Source organism: Sinohyriopsis cumingii, chromosome 3, assembly GCF_028554795.1.
Source record: "Sinohyriopsis cumingii isolate HCF-2022 chromosome 3, ASM2855479v2, whole genome shotgun sequence".
NCBI lineage: Eukaryota > Metazoa > Mollusca > Bivalvia > Unionida > Unionidae > Sinohyriopsis > Sinohyriopsis cumingii.
This window is the reverse complement of record NC_142963.1, coordinates 41,669,647-41,691,790: the sequence shown is the minus strand read 5'-3', so window position 1 is coordinate 41,691,790 and position 22,144 is coordinate 41,669,647. Positions and strand designations below refer to the sequence as shown.

Genomic DNA, 22,144 nt, shown 5'->3' with positions numbered 1-22,144 from the left:
CCTCTGCTTTTAAATGAACTCCAAATGAAATCTGATGCATGGGCAAACAGATAGTTGTAGGGCTTGGATGCATACATGGGGACCTTAGAAAGAACCTGTCCCAAACAAGTGCAAGTGAAAATTCAGTCCTGGTGAAATCCGAGCTGATAGAGAATCTCCATTTGGTTTCCACCTAAGGGAACCCAATCTACAGTGCTATTCAAAGTTCCTCATAGGAATTGGAAAAGGCAAGCATACAACATTATTTTTTGCTCAAAGAAGAAACAGGTTAAAGGGGGAATGTTCAGTTATATAACAAAACATACCAGTACTGCTTTTCTTGGTGACCAGGAAGATTTGGGAGTAGAATGCAGGACACTGACCATTTAGAACACTCTAACAAGTGCTCCTGTACAAGAGTGTCACTAGAGTGAAATGGTTTCAAAGTAGAGGGAGAAAAAGACCACCCTCTACACTGTCTAGCAATGTCATGGCCTGTAAAGAACAGGAATGAAGAAGAAGCAGAATACCAGGTTGTGTAGAGGCCATGACCTCTTTTCCAAAATGGAAAACAGCATCATGGACTGTGCACCTAATGCTTTCAGCACAAGTCTGTTAAAAAAAGGAAGTAAAAATTTTATTTATCGTCTTATCACAGGACTAGACCACCTCCAACTGAAAGGTACTAATGGTAATGGAGTTGCTTTTACATCAAAATCATTGGAGTTGACAATGACAAATAGAGTATCATCTTTGTCTAGTACACTCTGAACAGGAAAGTGGCCCGGCATCACTCTGTCCCTCCTTGGGGCAGTGGTGACACAGGGGCACTCTGTACCACTGCCCATACAGGTAGCTCAGTGGTGAGCAACAAAGACTCCAGCAGAAGACAAGATCACTCATATCTCCTAGATGTTATAGGCAATTCAACATCTCCAGCCTTCCTGGTTGATGCCACCTGACTAAAATGTAATGGCTGTACACAAGCCACAGCATCTACTCTGGGCCTAGGGATCCAGTAGTCCATGGAGGCATAATGGACAAATTTCCCTTGAGGTGGAGGCACCTCCTCCCTAATGAGTGGGGGCTACACTCCTTTAAACATGAGATGTGTTTGACTTCTCCCTTTCAGGGTGAAGAAATCCACTCCTCAAATATTCAAGCCCTACATTTGGAGGGGTCTCACCTATCTCAGAAGAGACTGGTCCCATAGTCCCTTGGGACCCATGAGTGCTCCTCCAACCTGAAAAGCAAAGCATTTTGCAGTGAGATCCTTGGGGCTCTGTATAAAAAAAAAAAAACTTAAAATTCTAAAGGAGGGTGAAGGGCATTTCCTCTGTCTTCTATATGTGCATCTGAAATCAGCTACATTTTAGATTTCAGTTGAAAATAATTTACAAAATGCTCCATAATTCTTTCATGTGTATTTTGAACACGTGAGGCAGTCTGGGTGAGTGTCCCAAGAGCCCTTCTTGTGGCCACACTTCCCCACAGGCAATCCCAACATTGTACTCTGAATTACAATTTCCTGGAAGAAAACACTGAATAATGACAATATGTTATACATGTTACACTGAACTTACCTGTGCACAAGGTACACAATAAGAACTTTATCTTTACTTAGAGTACAGTTAAGACATTCAATTGTTAAAAAGTTATTGAGCAGCAATTAAAAACACATATACAATGTGACAAATCACGAGAACATGTATCAATATACAAATATGAAAAACACTGATTTGGTGTTAGACAATTAAGAACAAGGAATACATAATTCCTGCATATTAGGGTAGGGCCTCTGCTGTGTTATTTACTTACAAGAAATACTTACCCATAACCAGAGTAATTTATAATAATGTATGTGTATCTTAACACCTAATGGGTATGAGACAATGTTGTAACCCTAAGAAATTATAAAGAAAATTCTGAAAGGAAACAGGGATTACCAGCAGGGAGAATGAAACACCAAAAATATAATATCTGTAGAAGAAAGAGCTCAATGCAGTGAAGCACGAGCAACATTATCAGCTTTTCTCTGGTTCAAGATTGAGCTGCTGCCCAATAACATGCATCTTTGAAAAGATGACTGTTCTGCACGTGCGTATGTGAAGTGCATAATTAACTATGTCTTATCGACAATTTTCCACTCTGTGGGATAATGTGCAGCATTCACATCAAACAGACATGGATTTTCAGCACAAGAAAGTAACAGCTACACAATAGCAACAGATTGTGTATTGCTGCAATTAAAATGAAGTCTGATCTTTTGCAGTCAATTTCAGTGCTAATCTGATGATTATAAATGCCAAATAATTATATTGCTATCTATAGAATTCCCACCTAAAATTCTGACATGATCCTTGAGAGAAAAAGTATAAAAAAATACGTTTTTGTTGCCTAATCAGAAGTGAATTGTGACTCAGTGGACATATCCTGGTTCACTATGATATTAATTTCAAATGAAGAACACAAGCAATTACTTCTTTTATCATGTATATATGCATTTCTGAAATGCTGATTTTCTTCAGTCATGGCATTTCAGGTGTTTAAATGTCCATTTCCTGAACATTATGCACATGTTATTTTGATTCTTGACAGAGTAGCAACTGATTTACGTTGTAAAATTGATGGAAAGACAACACTAACATCCCACAACAAAGAATCAAACAAGACTCCCCCACCCTAACTTGCCCCAATGTTAAAAGTGAACTGTGATATTCAACATAAAAAGTCCATAACACTGATATATCACGTGTTTTTTCTTTATGTAGTAAAGATCAGACCTTTGGAACAAAAGACAACTAGCACAGGCCATAATTAAACCGAAAAAAGATACTATCAACATTGAACAACTTTTATCATCGGCCAATATCTGCATCAAAGCCTAAGAAAATGAAACTTTACTACTGGGTTTTACTGGAAACACCCATCAATCACAAATAATGTATTTTGAATGTAGTAAGAAGTTAGCTTGTAAAAGATAAACCATTTTTTTTTCAAACAGTAGAGTGATTTAAAATACTGGTTGGGTTAAATTCTAAAGGATACTCTTCAAAAAGAAAACCTCGTATTATCAACAGTTTGATAGAAAACTACCATATGTACTCGTTTATAAGATGAGTCAAACTAAACAGACCCAGATTTGCTGTTATATAATGCAGTGGCATATCTGACCTGTGCAGTTTGTTAGGAATAATCAGTGAAACAAACAAGACAGACCCTAATATGTAGGTGCATCATGCTACGCCAGACAAGGATCTTAGTTGCTTGCAGTTTGACTCAACTTCTACAAAGTACATATGGTAGTATAGTATCGGTGGATGATACCATAACTAAAGCAACTGCTAATCCAGAACCAAACATGAACATTTTCTGATATATTAAATAATTAAGTATGCACAAATATTTTTACCTTCTGATAATTTGATAATTAAATAAACTGATATTCTTTTGTATGATAGAACCTTTACATGCAATTTTTTTTATCCAAGATGAACCTAGTCAAAAAAAACTGACATTTAACAATGCAAGTATAATCATGGGACAAAAATGTATATAATATGAGAAGTTAGATGAATATCTTTTCAAAATTCTTTTGATCACTTTTCTTGAAAAACCTATACTGGTATAGTATATTCTTCCATCTCTCTACTGCACTGATACAATAAACAGCAATTACAGCAACACACAGCTAATGATGACAACCTCTCCCATTCACCATTGAAAATGTCCTTTTGAGGATCAGAAAGATCAAAAACTATATATATATATATATATATATATATATATATATATATATATATATATATATATATATATATGTCAGCAAGCTATATGCAAGCAATGTGCTTACACAGGTCATCATTTTCAGAGGGACATCAAATCAAGGACGAAAAAGGGTGCAAAAATTGGACAAGGGAGCTAAAATGAAACAAAGATAATGTTTCTTTCTTCATATGAAAATTCTTTTATTTGGTCATATCTTACATCAATTTCTTAACAGCTTTCTTGTGGACTTGAGTGGGGGAGGGGGGCAAGACATCAAGTTCTGTATTTCTTCAGTAATCTCCCCCGAAATATAACAATAGTATCAACATCCAAGTTTAAACCAAAAAAGGAGCAATATGCACAATTTTGAAATCATATTTAATTAGATTCATAATTATATTTTGTAAGTTCAAAATTCTCTTTGTTGCTTAGTGTCTGCCTTGTATGTCTCTATTTCATAAGAGTCAAAAGTGCTTAGGCTAGATAAACAAGAGTCCCTCAGAGGGTCTAATACTTTGCTGGGAGAAAATAATTTCCTGGAATTCAAGAAAAGTTCATTTCTTCCTCTTTACTGTTGAGTGTTGAAACCATCTCTTATTCTGCAGCGATAACAAGATTTTCCAATGAGCTGCTGTGGTGCACATACTTGTTGTCAGCTGGTACCAATTTCATTTAGGACAAAGAAGACATCTTTGGCAGTCTTTTGGTGACAACCCAATGTCACAATGATCATTCATTTAGGAGTGTAGTGCGAGCAAGATTTTCAATAATCATCATCACAGCCACACTGGATGTAGGACCTGCTACCCCATGAATACCCCATAATAATCATCCATACTGGGGAAGTAGTGACAACATGATTTTTAAGACAGTCATAGCTGATGCAGAACTGACACGATTTTGATACAGGTCCAACTAGTTATCATAAGAAGCCTTTTGGTGAAAACCCCATATGGATACAGCCATCCAGCTGTAGACAGCCATATTGAACATCAGATTTGCACACTTTTCATGTAAGACATGCTGATGAAGACCCCACATTAATATGACTTTCTGTTCAAGCAGAGTAGTTTTAACATGATTTTTTAGTTAGCTGCCATGGTGGCTGTATTGGATGTCAGATTGGCATAATTTGTATTTATGACCAGCTAAACATCATACAAAGTCATGTAGTGAAAACCCCATGTTGATAAAACCATCCATTCAAGTGTAGCAATAACAGATTTTTCAAAATAGCTGCCATGGTGGCCATATTGGACATTAGGTTGGCACAAGAAGTGTTTCAGTGAAAACCCTATGCTCATAAGACCATCCATTCAGGAGAAGCATCAATAACAATATTTTCAAGATGGCCACTGTGGCAGTTATATCAGATGTCAGATCAGCACCATTTTCATTTAGTAAGAAGTAGAGGACAGGATTAATGAGTGTGCAAAGTTTCATGGCAATCCTGTAAGTAGTTAATGGGAAGGGGAAGCATTTTAAATGAATTTGTGCAAAAGGATAGAAGGCTGATGAACAGGAAATTGATGTATCCCTTAAGCTCCTCTGGTCTATGGCCAGTTAAACTATATAAAAAAAAAATTAAAACTAGTTCTGCACTTTGTTGTCAGCTCTTTACACTTATCTTAGTCACCCCATGACACTTATGCCCTTGCTGAATCCATTGCACTTAAAAGGGATATTCTTTGCAATATCACATTATTTCTGGATGATATCATGTACTGTACAAAAAAGTAACATAATTATAGTCATGCAGACTCAGTTCTTCAAAAGAAACCTCTTTGTAATGAAGCGATGGGAAAATATTATTTAAGTGTCAATTACAGTGTTCTAAAATACTCACCTCCTACTCGCAATAATGAAAGTTTTTGGATTTGTATGATTTATTCTATGCGAAACCAATTATGCTCAAAGAAGTGTGTGTATATATATATATATATATATATATATATATATATATATATATATATATATATATATATATCTTTATTTCAATGCCAGTGCTGGAAATAAATTGTTTTGTTTGGTAACTGGTTTAACAAGCCTTGGTTCTAATGAAATAATGTTCAAATTTCTCAGTGGCTAGTGCATGCAATAGAAATTGTTTAAAACTCCTTTATTTTTTAATGACAACTACTGACCAATATAACTGACAGATTCTATCTTTTGCCAAAGTCTTTGTGAGATGGCACATTACATGCATCTGTAACCATCATGCATCAATGCCAATAGTATTGGATTGTATTTTTTCCATCACAGAAAATGTAACATTGAGATTTCCAGATAGGACTTTTTTGTTACAGAAAAAGGCAGCTAAATGAGTGAGAAATGAAAAAAACTAGTTTAAAATTTGAAATTTAAGATGCAAAATGGTGCACTTTTTCATGCTCCCTGGAGCTTTTTATTTCTTAAACATACCTACCTGTACTTCAGATGAAACAACCATAGACAGGCTGCAAAGCAGGCAGCAAAATTCACAATCTACTGCCTGTTAGTGAAACCCCTGGGAGAGCAAGATAAACATTTTTCTTGAACATCAAAAGGGCATTTGTTAATGATGATGTCACTTCACTGTGACTGAAGTTAAGGATTATTACCCATTATGTTGTGTGACTAACTGAATTTATTTTTGGTATCATAAACAAAATAAACCTGATGCTTATTTTCTTTCCAAAAATAAACCTGGAAATGCAAGAAATTAAAAGAAAATAACAACTGATACTAAGTATATTTGGGATCCTTCCAATGGCAGAAAGGAGGGCACAGAGAGCAGAGAAAAGTGAACAGTCTATTTCTATCAAGCATGAATACTGTATATCCACAATCTCGCCATCCCCTGTCCCAAGCACGTGCAATACTTCTGGGTTTTGGCAGTCACTTTATGTCTGAGAGAAAATAAGAGTCGTGCAGACCAAAAAAAAACACAAAGAAGAGATAAATTAATCCAGTCTTTGGTATGCAACATCATTGTCACAAAATATTGCTAATGGTAAAATTACAGGCAAAAGCTGGCTTTGAATTGGATGCTGTATTCTTAAAAAAAGACTTCATTCAAGCTTTTGCCTCACATTTGCTATATGTATGTTTTATGAAAAAAATAAAACATGCAGCTAAGTTTTCTTGTCTGAGTGGCTCAGATGTTTCAAACACTTGGGCCAATATCCAACATTTTCAACCCAGATAAGATTTATAAGATAACGCAAAAAAGCCTCCAGTGATCAAAATGTCCATAACAAAAGATGGTCAGACATGTCCACTAGTCTACATAATTTTACTCTGGATGAATAAATCTCTCATTTTAAATTTACATTGGAATTGTCAACAACAGCAGCCTGAACATATGACACAATTTTAAGACCCTCAAATACTGTCATTATTTTATTCAAAATACACAAAGGTCTTAAAATTTGTGTAAATATCAAAGATTATGAAATTTTAAACACTGTGACAATGATTTTTCCAGAAGAATGATTAACAGGAACTCCGCCATCCAATCCATCTTTCAAAGAGTTTCATGATGTCAAAAATTACATTCCACTGAAATTCTCATTTTGTATTTCAAATACAGTCAAATTCCTGATTACAGTTCACTGGATGATCATATAAATCCCACATAATTCATATTTCATTGTTTGAGTTTTAACTGTCAATGTACCACATTATATGGTGATGGGAAATGATTGTTCATAGCAAGCAAAGGTTAACTGCCTCATGTCATCACATTTTCATTTGTATGAATAATAAATTAAATATCAATTCAGATCTTGATCTTATTCATATTTATATACACATGTATAAATGTTATATTTATATATACCTAAATAAAGTGTAACTTTGACAAGAATCGAGCACAAATTTATGGCACATGTACATTTACTAATGTACTTGTACAGTACAAGTAGTTTTGCACTATTCTCTCAATCAGATGTTAAAGCAACCTGTTTTTTGCATGCACTATTCTTACACTATAATTCACTCCAGAACAAAGTTAAATCAAAAGGATACTAGAAAATTATAGCTTATTTATTGTTTATATAACCCTGATCCGTGTTTCACCCAGGTTATCTAGAATGTCTAAATCCTCAAAGAAGTAATCCCACTTCTGTTTTAGATGCATGAAAATTCCAACCGCAAAGTACTCAATACTCAAGTTTTTGTGTGGACTATATTCTCCTTTATTTGATCTATTTCTACAAAGCAAGTATCAATCATGTAATCCGAGCTATCCAAGAAAGTTCAAGCAACCGTAATGGGATTGTGTGAAGCTTCAAAGATTAGATCTTAGTAGACAGGGTGATTAAGACGCATGCAGATGAACTGTTGTTTTTCCTAATCATTCCTGATTTGACACCTCTCTTTGATAAACATTAATCCATCATGTTATAAATCCTTATATGATGTTTGGAATACCTGCATACTACTGCACACCATATTTAGAAAAACTGTGCAAAGATTTTGAGACTTGTTTTGTTTGTTAATGGAATTTTAACTAATTAATCTAAAATATAACCATAAAATCAGATGTTTCATGGTGTTGCATTCATTTTTGTATGATTGTCATAAGTGATCTTTTCAGATGGCAAGTTTATATAATTTCTTTGTGGACAAACACAAGGCTGCAGATGAACATGATTCTTGAATAACTGGAATACAGAAATTTGTAGATGCATCTAGTTTTGATAAAGAAAACAGAATGGCAAAGATACTGAAAGATTTATGGAATGAATTACATAATAGGGCATTTCCATGGGCCATAAAAACAAGAAAACAATGAAAATTAGATTAATGCACATGGTGTCACAACTGGAAGGAAAAATGCATTGGCAACCCTAGAACACTAAAAACTTCAGGATTTTGATCTAAAATCTGATGTTGACAAATATTTTAAAAGTTTAAGAAAAAAGAAATATAGTATGCTGTATTGCTTAAAGACGAAAAGTGAATGGAATATGGTAATTTGGTTTTTTCCCCCCCAGTGTCTTCACAAATGTATTGATCTGAAATGGAATAAAGCTAATGAAATACATTAATATTGAAAAGGAAGTGTAATCTCTTCTTTGATTTCTTGTAGCAACACAAATTAATGGCAAGGTAAAGGCAGTGAGAATCATAATCATTCTAACATCACAATCAATCTTAATTATCCTGCTTATCAGCTAACTTAATTTTTTATTTATTTATTACATGTCCAAATTACAAAAATATGTACAGTTCTGCTTACAATGTCAGGAATGATTTCAATGAAGCATAAACTGGAAAACAAACATCATTCCCATACTGAATTTAACTTTGATCATAGTTGCAACCTTCTGATCTTTGATTGGGGGAGGGGGTAACTTGATTTGATTTTTTTTATTAATTTTTTTCTTCCAAGAAATGTATGGTCAGTAGGAGAATTATGGTAAGTTGTGCATACAGAACTACACACATTTTGTTTTTTAGCATAATACAAATAATTCAACATGAATAAGCATTAGCAATCCTATGACATGCATGTATATATTGACAATTTAAAAACCCCACACATAATCAGAGTTCTCCACAGGATTTAAAGTTGCAGTCCAGAACTGACTCCTTGCAAAATAGTTGCAGTCCAACCACTAAAGCTTGCAGTCCCAATAATGATAATGTTTTTCCCCTTGCAATAAATTAGAACACATTATGAATATAGCATTGTGTCACCAATACATATAAATTAGGGGTGAAACGATACACCTGTGCTGCATATAGATATGATTCACAATACACTGCCTATGATAAAATACATTATCAATGCACAAATTAACTTGATGGTAGGTGATGTCCTTATATGTGATTTACTGGATGTATTTCCAGTATGCAGATTACAGACAGACAGACAGACACATACTTAGCATCTATTTATATGCCATTCTCATCCACAACATGATAACAAAAATACTTTCAAACATACCATCTGTTTGTTGTCAGTGACTTTTATTCAACATTTTAGGCCACTTAAGGCTGCTCCATTTTATCAGAGAAATATCCTGACTTCTTAATTCCTATTTTTTTTTCTATTCTTTTTAATTCAGTTGATCTCAACCCCAATAGGGATATATACTTCTGTAGCACATGAGCAGGGCTAAAATGTTTGAGAAATGAAAATTGCATTCTACATTTAAGTTGTCTATATTTTAATTTGGCTTGGTATTCTGCCTTTTCTACATTTGCTAAAAGGGTGATTGACAGTTTGCCATCTAATTTTTCCCATCCAGTATGACATTTGGGGTCGTATTTAACACAATTTTCAGTCTCAAAATCACCCAATCATATTCCCAATAACACTCCAATAATTTGATATACTTCAGAACTTTAAGAATTATTGTCATCATAACTATCATCTGCCAGTACTTGCCAAATAAATTCATCATCTGAAGATGAACATGCAGGAACTGAGCCATTCGGGGTTTTCTAAGTAACTTGTATTTTTAACATACATTTGTAAAACTTCCTTGATGCAAGATTCAAACCACAACATGATGCTGTTCCCAGGCACAATTTGCCAATCAAAATTAGTTTAACAACCATTCATGTCATGATGCAAATGATGAGTTCCAGGTCAATTTTCACCAATGCTGTAGTTTCATCTCATCTGTCAGCATATTAAAGATATACTGAATTTTATATTTGCAATCTCTGAGAAAATAAATCGTGTTCCTATTGATTTTACGCATGTATGGCACAATGTAAAGATGTTCATGTTTGCTAGGCCAGCTAATAAGCTACTCTATGATAGGCAATTGGCTCTTATTCTACAAACAACATAAATGTCCAAAGATCAAAAATGAGGTAGCAAGGGTTAGAGTTAACTATTTTATGTTGTTGTTGTGGGGTTTAACGCCATTTTTCAGCACACGATAGGCTATGCATGGCAGCCAGTATTAATGGTGGAGGAAGAACCCAGGAAAACCCCGGGAAGAACCACCGACCCACTAGAAGCTACTGGCAAGCTTTCTCACATACCCACATTAGCCAAATCCTAGGCTCGAACCCACGTAGACAGAGGTGAGATGGCAGTGATCCGTAATGGAGAGCGCTTTAGACCACTCGGGGCCCCATACGTATACCCATAACTATTTTATGCAGAACTGTTTGGATAAAATAAGTACCATGGAATGGTGGGGAGCAATGGGCAATATTACAAGCATAACTTGGTGTTAATCTGTATATGGCGAGTGAGTGCTGTCAAGTCTTTAATGTTTTAAATAACAAAAAAATGAGTGCCTGTGCCTGCAACAGATCAATTCTAAATTTAAAATATACAAAGGCAAATGACCAATAATTAATGACCACTATTGAAAATTAAAATAATGTGCATATGGTATCATGATTTTGTATCGATTTTCAACACTTGTATTGATATGTATATCACTACAGCAAAAGTATCAATGCATCAGTATATATGGCAGCATGATTTGTGATGTTACAACTATAACAATTTTCAGTTAACTTATTTTGCTATTCTCTAAGTTTGTGTGCAGCTAGAAGGAACTTATTTTGCTATTCTCTAAGTTTGTGTGCAGCTAGAAGGAATCAAAGAAAGAGTTACACTTCCTTTTCAATAATAATTGAATTTAATCAGCTTTATTTCATTTCTGTAATCAGTGATACATTTATTTTCAAACTAGTGTACTGGGAGGAACAATTTTAGAATCAAATGTGAAAGTGAATTCAAGACAAAATTGAAAACAAATTGCAGTGCAGAAGGCTCGCAACTGGAGAGGTTGATAATGATCACAGGCACTTAGGTTGTGGCTGTATTAATTTCTGCAATTAATGTTTACTTTTTCAGCATTATATACTTGTAATCAGCTGTTGCTGAATCAGACTAAAGTATAGTTTGCTACAATTTTGTTATGAATTAATATCAATATGGCTTTATCAAAACATGACAGTATTGTTTATCATCAACTGTTTAGATATAAATTACAAGGCAACAATACATATACATGTTGTCTATTAAATAATTATATGTAAAAAAATGAGTGTTCTCAAATCACGCAGGTGTGTAAGTAAATAAATCATCGCCAAACCTCTCTTATTTCCAAGACAAGCTTTAATTATTGCTGATGAAGTATGTCAGTATATATATCTCTATTCTTACAACCATCTATACATTCATTCTTCTTCTCCAGCGATAAATTCAATCTTCTCATTTTTCTCATCAAAATACCTATCTACAATATATATATATATATATATATATATATATATATATATATATATAGTTCTTGATCAATCAAATATATATTTTATATACATGTATGTGTCAAATGAGAACTAAATCTGAATCTTTCATTTATTTTATTACCTAAAGAAAATGTCATAAAATAATCTAAACCTATGTAATTGAAATATCTTAAAATTTTGACAACACTAGTACCTTTTTTTTACTATTACTGAATTTCTTTATAAAAGAAACCACAAAGGCTACAAACATTACTCCCCTTCCTATAAACTTAATGATCTGACAGAAACATTACAACTTAAAAGTATAAATTCATTAACCTTCCACTTTCTATGCTCACTACTTTTGTACTGTATATAAATAATGTACCTAGTTGGAGCATGTTACTTTAAATTTTATGTTTATGTCCATTTATAAAAAGAGCTTAATACTGATGTGTGTGTGTGTGTGTGTGTGTGTGTAAATATGAACAAGTACTTTGAATGCAACTATTCATATAATAGAGGGCCACAAGGAAGATTAGTTCCATGCAACTAACTGTGTCTCCATCTTTAAATAAAGTCATTATTATTAGTAGTAGTAGTATTTTATCTCTGCTGAAAGTAATAACTTTCTCTGAACACCAAGTGGTCACTGTAGCACATGCAACACATAAAAGATGTTTAAACTTAAATTATTTTATTTTCGACATGGTACATTTTGCTCCAAGATATGATTCTTGCATAAAAGATAAACATTTTCTCTAAGATCCTTGATACATTATAATATGTCCAAAAGTTCCATAGCGACCAGATTCAATTTTAATTATTTTCACCCATTTTAGTATAAAGTTTGCATCCAGTAACTGTCTTGTACCAATTTTCCTTCAAACGTTTTTGGTTATAAATATCTGGGAGAGAACGAGAGCACTGAAATTAATAGTCATTATAAACATTACCTTCTTTGCCATTAGGCATTACCATATTTTCAACTGGTCTCTGTCAAAGTTAACCCGTTTTATTTCTTGGCTATAGAGTGTTGTCCAATTTCTTTCCAAATTGACGACACGCGACAAGCAAGATTTTTTAAGTTCCACAAGCTAAAGTGATGGAATAAGCATGTTAATAACACTTTTTAAATATAAACAATTCAAAGATTTCGATGATTCATTTTGTTTACCTGGGAGTACCGACTGGTTGTTCCCCAGAAACATCACTGTCAAGAGATGAGGATACGTCGTTTCTAGAGCAAGGCACAGGTTCTTAAAGGCTAAATTTTTCTTGATTGGAAGAATGTCGAGCAATTTCTCCACTCTACTTGGTTTCGTGGGTTGAGCCTTGATTTCTGCGATGTCCTTTAAGTCCAAAACATCGGCCCCCTCCAGGATCGGAAATAATCGCTCTACATCGATGACGCTAGTAAATTTGGAGCGATGCAACTCTAGTAATTCCTTATACTTTTCCTCCATTTCTGGGGATGTTTAATAACGTCATCATGACTGAACAGGCCTGCATTTGCGGTTGTTTCTAAGCAAACCTTCCCCAAAAGGAACATTCTGAAGTTCCGAACCAACGGCCATCTTGAATTGCCAAACAATAACTTTCAGCTGATCTCATTGGGTTCTCCGTGCATATAATACGCACCAAAACACAACGCTTTACGCTAAACGTATTTAAACCAGTCTGAATAAAATTAGCACCTGTCTACCGTTCGACTCTAGATATTCGTTGTCTGAAAATCCCGTTGAATGAAATCTATTGATCCTGTAATTTACATTCAGCTCTATGGTCTTTAGTCATGATACACTTTTCTTAAAATCCAATCTTTCTCTACGTTTGGCGCATAAATTCGTTTCGAGTGTATGCAGTTATTTCCCTTGTATAAAACTTAGTACTGTACTAGTTACATCCCTTACGGAAAAAAACTAGTCTTGATTGACTGGTAATAGCAAATGAGCCACATTGTCCCACCCGTGCGGTTAAGAACTGTAAAGTGAAAGTCAAGTCGGTAAGAAAGTCTACCTGGCTGCATATAATTTGGCTGTTGTGTGCATCGACATTAACAAAACCATTGTTGCACTGTTGAAAAATGAGTAGCAAATTTTCTTCGATTCCTTGTTTAATTTCAATATATTGATATCGATAACGAACGTAAATTCACCACTACGTTCTGTTTGTTCATGATACAGAGGGTGGAGCATTTAAATGTATACGATGTGATAGTACCGAGATTACAACTTATTTGTATTACAGCTACGAGTAGTGTTTTGAAATACTGACTTGATTATGAGATTTTGAAGCTTGCAATAATTTAAACCTAATACAGAATATGCATTGCATATAGATAGCATTGTACTGTTGGTGAACCGTATCCAAATCTTTTGGGCTTGTTAGGAAGCATTGACAATCAGTTTTCCGATATAAAAAATCAATTATATTTTGTCGTATATTCGAAGTTTTGATATCTCAAATCCAATTTTATGATTTATATATTTTCCGGGAATAACAATAATTCAATTTTCAAAATATATAATTGTTTTTATGGTATCATAAATGTGATATTTTTATCAGGATTTCTAATTTTATTTCATCATATCTATAGTTACATTTATGATATTAAAAAAAATATTGTCCTTGTATTTAAAAACAAAATTCACTGCAAAAACAATAGGCTTCAACATTTGTCCTTGACTTGTAAGTCTGGTAAGTCTAAAAGGTCAGGATTTGGCTATACTTTCACAGTCTTGTCTATTTATATAAAAGACTTTCTGCCTTCTGATTATTTAATTCAAATTCCATGGGAAGCTAAGTAATGGCAAGTCACTGATAGCTAATAAGATCTTAAAGAATATATGATAATTGTTAAAATTATAAAAAAAAAAATTCTCATTAAAATGAAGATTAATTTTATTTACAATCTCAGATAGTCTGATATTTCCAGAATATAATATCATAAATTTTAATTCGTTATACTATGAGATATTATTTAATGCCTTAAAATATAATTTGATATAAAATATTCTAATAGACTGCACCATAAACTGAATGTAAGGTGTCACAGAATAATTAATCAATTCTTAAAGGGCACCTACTTTTTATTGATATCGTCGCGATCCCGCGAGACTTATATACAGCGACAAACAAAATTTATGTCAGAGACGAATACGTAGGAATTTATAAAATAAATGTACCACAGGTTAACAGGTTAACTCACTGTACCAGTGGCAAGACTGCCTAAAATAAAACAAACTTAAATTATTCTAAAAGCTTTCATATTTCATACTCTTGTTCTTAGCGTACATAAAAGAAATGTAAATATAAAGCGGCCTTTGGGGGGGGGGGGGGCGGTGGCTCGAACATCTTAAAAGGCCCCTGACTTTCCTCGAAAGGGCATCAAAGCTAAAGTCTGTGCCTCTATTTACTCGAAATGTGAATAGTACCCAATAAATGTGCGCAAGAATAAGTGACTCTGTGTGTGTGCGTGTGTGTGTGTGTGTGTGTCTTTTTTTACGGGAGGGTGGGGAAAGGAAATAACAAAAAAAAATACTTCCAATCAGATCCCGAATTTGAAACGAAAATCTCGGGCAGTCTGGAGTGATTTCGTAATAACGAAAATCCACGGAAACATATATTATGTAATCATGTTGCTCTGACTGATACTCTGTGTGTGTGTGTGTGTGTGTGTGTGTGTGTGTGTGTGTGTGTGTGTGTGTGTGTGTGTGTGTGAAACTTCGTGTGGTGGAATTTTATGTTCCTGAAGAAACGCTTATGGATATCAACATGGAACTACTCAAAGAAGCCTGCATTCTTGACTGGCACGTATTAAATCATACTTACATGTGCATTATATAGACCCATATCTGTCTCGCACAAAGCAAGTAGGCGTTGTTCTGATAGCACATTATCCTACTCCAAAGCAAATTCTGTTATATTGCTTATTGAGTGCACATAATGAACGGATTGGTATCTTACGTAACAAAAGGGCTCACACACGAAAATTATTTTTAATTGCGAAAAAGAAAAAAGAAAACATCGTAATCGGCACGAAGTATATAATATGTCACTGTCACTGGAGGTTTTGAAGAGCGGTGCAAACTATGTTAATTTATATATTGATCTGACACGTCATTCAAATTGAAAATATTATAAATAAATAAATCGATATTCTAGCAGAAGAATTATGCTCACAGCATAAATTGGTGGCTATCGATATCGTTCCACAATACTGTACATATTTTTTTATCTGTTTAAAAAAAATGTTTTCCACTGACACATTGTTTAAAACAATGTTAATGGCCATTACAATCAATTACAAAGAAGAACTATTAACAGAATGGATATCAGCATAAAATATGATTACTGAAACGTTATAGGCTCTCACGCTATGTTGGTAACAGTTGTCTTTGAGACAAAGTTACTACTATGGAGACTGCGTTTGACACGACATAACTGAATGGTCAATAATGACATAATTTTTTTTCAAACACTGAAAAAACAAAAGTGACTGCATCAACAAGAATGACAAATAACAGTTACCTTAACCAAACAGAATAACTGCCTCACAAATTTACGTGCTCCTGCGCAACTAACCAATGCAACTACTAGCAGATTGTACAAAGGTTAGGGACCCAGACATGTTAAGGCCCCGGATTGTAATAATTTCAAAGATATGACACCATGGAGGAATAAGTGGACAAAATATTATAGTTATTGAACTTATCGGTATACCAAAGGAGTTACCAAAATCTCTGAATGACAGAAACAAACAATCAAAAAATGAAGAGGCACAAAATTTGTTTTTGCGAGTACAATCATTCCTTACAGTATGTGGACTGCGCATATGTGTAATGAATCAAGAGCTAATTTCAACCTAATTATCGTTCTAATTGCGTTTCTTTTTCTATCACATTTGAAATTATCATGAACAAAATATGTTGTTCGTCGTTGTCGGCACAATTTTTGGGGTAAATAAGTTGATGTCATTAAAAAAATAATGGAATGTGTTTGTTACATTATAATTCAAACTGCACTCTATATTGAGCGTGTATAATTGCATCTCAAGTGATCATGGTCTCGACCTAGATCATTATTTTTCTTCTCATGGATGTAACATATATCTTTTTAATTAGAATGTTTTTCACCTTCGTACCTGAACACCACATGTTTTGAATTTCTTGACACAATAGTTTTGCGATCGCACTCGACACATTTCAAAATACTTGCAAACTAGTAGCGTGTATCTATCGGTTGCAGATTTGAAATTCAATACAAAAACCGCAGGGTATGTTTGTGACTGTTTTATTTTTTAGGATAATAGATTTAGTGGTGTGTGAATTTTGCTTTTTTAGGGTAAAATTGTACTTCATGCCGACCTTACGGCTACCTTTGGTGAGGAACCACCGCCTGTATTCCGTAGCACAATTACTATACACGTTGACGTACACACTGTATCAAACTTCCGTGACGCTACGCCGTCTCTTCTTCGGACCTCTGACACAATGATGCTTTTTAAGCCCAAAGTAAATAATAAACAGAGTTTTTAACTAATGCTGATATTTTTTTAAATTTAGAACTGGGCCTTTTTTAGACATTATATCTATTGACTAGTCCATATTGCAACATAATCTTTCGCGTTCATGTCATTTTCAGACTTGCGGAAACATTGTAAGCTGTTATTTCTTCAATATATATGATATTCTTTGTGATATTCATTCTTCTGTGATGACACCAGTCGTAGCAAAATTAAATTTTATTATAATGTAATGGCACATTCCATCAGTATTGTCATTAGTATCACCATAATAAAATATACGATTCGAATGTCTGCATGTATTTCATTTCTCTATTTCTATTTCAGTAATTCTAACCAGTTTGACGCAGTATGGTTCAACAATTTCATGAACAATCTACAGCTATATCATCCATTTCTATGTAATATTAATTTTTTCTCCGGACATCCTTAAAAACCAAATACCTTACCAATTCAAATTTCTATCTACATCATCAGCTAGTGTGTTTAACACATACTGCAGAAGCATAAAATAAACAACACGGTCTTTGTTGGACATAGTAATGCACGCTTTTCCTTTTTAACTCATTCAGGCAAAAATTTTGTCTAAGCGGTTGATACGTATCTGTGTTTAATATTAAAACCATATTGTACTTTCCATTATTTTCTGTCCATATTTGGCACGTAAATTATAAAATAAACGTTTAATAACTTTATTCATTTCAACTGTGTAATATTTTAATATTTCTGGTTCTGTAGCAAAAACCATCATATTCAAGATGTTTGCCTTATTGATTGGGTCTTGACATACGAATGGTCGTTATGTCTAATGAATCTTTAAAAGAACGAAATTGTATTTAGTACGTTTCTAGCTGTGTTTTCATCCAATATAGTTCGATGCTATTTAGCATACTGAAAAGTTTGTGTCTTGCACTAATAATTATCTTTGAAATCCGACTGGTCTATTCATATTTAAAGGGGCTGATAAAAAAATAAATATAAAAATGATCGTACTATTTAAATTTCACCATTATTCAGTTGTTTGAACATGTCAACTACTATCTGCGAAAGATGATGTGAATGTTTCAATTCATGTTTTAAGACTTTAGCTATTTATCTGCAAGCTCGGCTACAGTGACCCTGCCAGAAATTCGGGAGAGGGATGTGTGAGAACCAATAACATTATTTAAACAAATATTTAGTGGCTGGACTATTTTCATTGTTTTATTTTATTTTATTTTATTTTATTTTATTCAATTTAATTTTATCTGCAAAGGCAGATTTGCTTGTATACTTGAAACTAAAGGGTTTGTAGTTGTTACCAACAGCAAATTCACAGGACACGAAAGATCGGTAGAAAATTAAGTACAGTACGAACAGGAGATTAGTGGGGGTGATGACACAAAAGACATAATATCTCTTACGTATAGTAAACTGGGCAGATCGAGATCTGCCGGCTCATTATGCGACGTCTCATCTGGGTCTGTTCAGTTTGCAGTTTGACTGGCGAATAGACACTGTTACGCTTCCCCGACATATGAATAAAAAGGTTGCAGAGTAAATTTAAGCCACAAGAGTTTCTTCCCTTTGACCACATTTGACACCTCAGTTCTTCTGGTAACCGAGTTAACGTAAAAGGGTAACTTTGTTAAGACGCAGTGTTGCCTGTGTAGAAGCACAAAAGAGTTACAAAATAGTAAATATTTTCGAAAATTCCACATCTGCCTGCTGTTGATACATGTATATGAAATTCAGTGATGTTGTGTATTTCGGGTGTGTAAGTACATCTCTAGTTTTGACTGTGACAGAAATTTGGAAAATTATGGTTATCAATAAAAACAATAAAATTGGGACTGTTACTATAGCTATCTTCCACGTGTCAACGTGCTTCTTTATTTCTTTGAATAATTGATTGTCAGTGGATGTACTCAAACGAATCTAGCTGGCCAAAGACCAACGATTTCTTCCAAATCAGCTTCTCTGGGCTACTGAAAGGTCAAGACTGCTCGTTCCATCCAAGATGAAACTCGATTCGGTGTGTTAAACGCAGTGAGAGAGAGAGAGTGAGAGAGCACCATTGCACCATTCTGACGAGTTAATTCCTGCCACATATTGCGTATTGTTTGATCGTATTTAATTAATTTGACCATCTCGTCATTTTCTTCGTCTATTTCTATTGTTGTATTTTCATAATTACTTGCCTTAAATTGTCTTTCTCTCAATGGGTATCCACATTTCGTTGCATACTAGTATGGTATGTACCTATATTTCGTTGCATACTAGTATGGTCTGTACATTACATTTCGTTGCATACTAGTATGGTATGTACCTATATTTCGTTGCATACTAGTATGGTCTGTACATTACATTTCGTTGCATACTAGTATGGTCTGTACATTACATTTCGTTGCATACTAGTATGGTATGTACGTTACATTTCGTTGCATACTAGTATGGTATGTACCTACATTTCGTTGCATACTAGTATGGTATGTACCTACATTTCGTTGCATACTAGTATGGTATGTACGTTACATTTCGTTGCATACTAGTATGGTATGTACCTACATTTCGTTGCATACTAGTATGGTCTGTACATTACATTTCGTTGCATACTATGTATCTATATTTCGTTGCATACTAGTATTTATGGCGGCCAGTATAAATGATGGAGGAAGAACCCGAGAAAATACTACTAAGAACCATCGACACTCGGGAAGCCACTGGCAGCTATCTCACATACTTACATTGACTGAGCCCTATAGTCAAACCGACGCGGACAGAGGTGAGATGGCAGTGATCGGTAAAAGCAAGCGCTTTAGACCACTCGGCCATCTGAATCTCTCCCCCACCCCCACCCACCCCCAACGCTTAGAAACATTACTATACAGTAGATACATTAACAATTTAAAACAACGACTAACATATTCATATAATGACAAATTACCCATACGTACATACATACATACATACATAAACTATATAGATCATTACCCGTACAATCAGAAACATACATACATACATACATATATACATACATACATACATAAAATATATAGATCATTACACGTACAATCAGAAATATACATACATACATACATACATACATACATACATAAGTACAATGCATGGAAATCGGGGTAAGAAAATTAAAGATAAAAGGATAAACATGTCATGTAGACAAGGATGACCACATGAAAACTAATAGACGTTTTAAAGAGGAAAGACAGAAAAATGGGGTTGGAGCCAAGTTAAGTACAGTACAAACTATTAAATCTGAGCAAACAAAATTAGAAAACAGGACACACTTACAGGTCGCCCACCTCCACCCCCAATGTCTGCAACAACCAGTGAAAAACGCAATAAGAGTATTTATGCAATGAATCTCGTTTGGCAGTCTGACTCAGATTGGGAAATAGAAAACATGACTGAAGCCGTACTAGTTAATATACCATACCATTTTCAGTTACTATTCCTTACTGTTTTCACTTTAGGTAGATTCAACCTGACTTGTTATCACACCTGAAAAGAGTAAAATATACGTAGCAGTGCGCATTAATACATTCAATTGTCTTGAATCTTTGCTACATGTGTCACTTCGTAAGCTCATCAAATTCGAAGAAGAAACAAAAATAGATCTACATGAAATGCAAGCAGCCAGTTAGTACTGTCACAGTCGATCTGATCGCTTTTAGTGGAGCAAGATGGGCAACCCTCATGAAACTGCCAACCCTCGAGGCCTAAAACTTATACGGGTTGACCTTCATTACGGTGGCATAGCAACTGGACAAGCATGTGAAATATGCCAAGCCGTGGTATCCTTAACTTGCGCTTGTGTGGGTTTTTTGGGGTGGAATGGGGTACTCGTGCAATCTGCGCTGGCAAGCGTTCAATGGCTCGGTCTGTCTTGACCATCAGATTCAGTTCATCTTCTGTTTCCCTCGTTTAGGCCAGGCATGTGAAACTTTCTCCAGGATGTGGGCCAAAGAAGAGATTTTAGCCACAACATATGATGTAAATAAGCTGTTCAACAGTTTCCGGTGTTTTGGTTGCAATCTCTTTTGTTGGTTTGATCAATGGTGCAAGTTTTTGTCTGTAAGGTCTTCTTGTGCGGTTTGTCGCGATCCAAACATATCTTTGACACGTTCACGGACATCTATGTAACTGCGGAAAAGTTCCAGGCGATCCTTTGGTTGTCTTACCGGTCAAACATAACATCATTTCACACTGCAAGATTTTTCACGCCCCGATCAAGGTCATCAACGGAAGAGGCTTTATCGAAAGAGGAAAAGAACGGAGGGACTACAACGAATAATCGAATACCTAAGATGTCGGCAAAATCTCTGAGTACGTCATGACACGACTGAACGTGATGGCGCAGTCACTGCAAACGATTCCACGTCAACCATCGCATGAACATATTTAGTTTCAGTTGTGTTTTTCCTGATCCGGCTGAGCCAGTTATCAGCACGATCTGAATTAGGAAACAAGGCGCTGGTTCGATAGGAACTATGTTTGGGCTTTCTTGGCTTTGCCCTGACAAAAAAGCTAATGACGATGAAAACTTAGATTTTTCTCAGAGCGGAGCTTTTTAAATCACTGATTTTCTCTTACGTGGCAGTGTCATTAGAATGTCAACTGTTGTATAAAAAATCATCATGTCTTCATAATGTATACAATACCGTACCAGTGATGTGA

The 22,144-nt window shown here is 34.6% G+C and overlaps 1 protein-coding gene across 1 annotated transcript in view; it reads right to left on the bottom strand.

Moving 5' to 3' along the window:
• Nucleotides 1-13,563, bottom strand: part of LOC149802752 (disks large homolog 5-like) — a 198,877-nt gene extending 185,314 nt beyond the window's left edge. The window contains exon 1 of the mRNA XM_089952172.1: nucleotides 13,118-13,563. Within this exon, the coding sequence (XP_089808298.1) occupies nucleotides 13,118-13,406 (289 nt within the window). The 5' untranslated portion in view covers nucleotides 13,407-13,563. The remainder of the gene's footprint in view (nucleotides 1-13,117) is intronic.
• Between the last annotated feature and the right edge of the window lie 8,581 nt (nucleotides 13,564-22,144).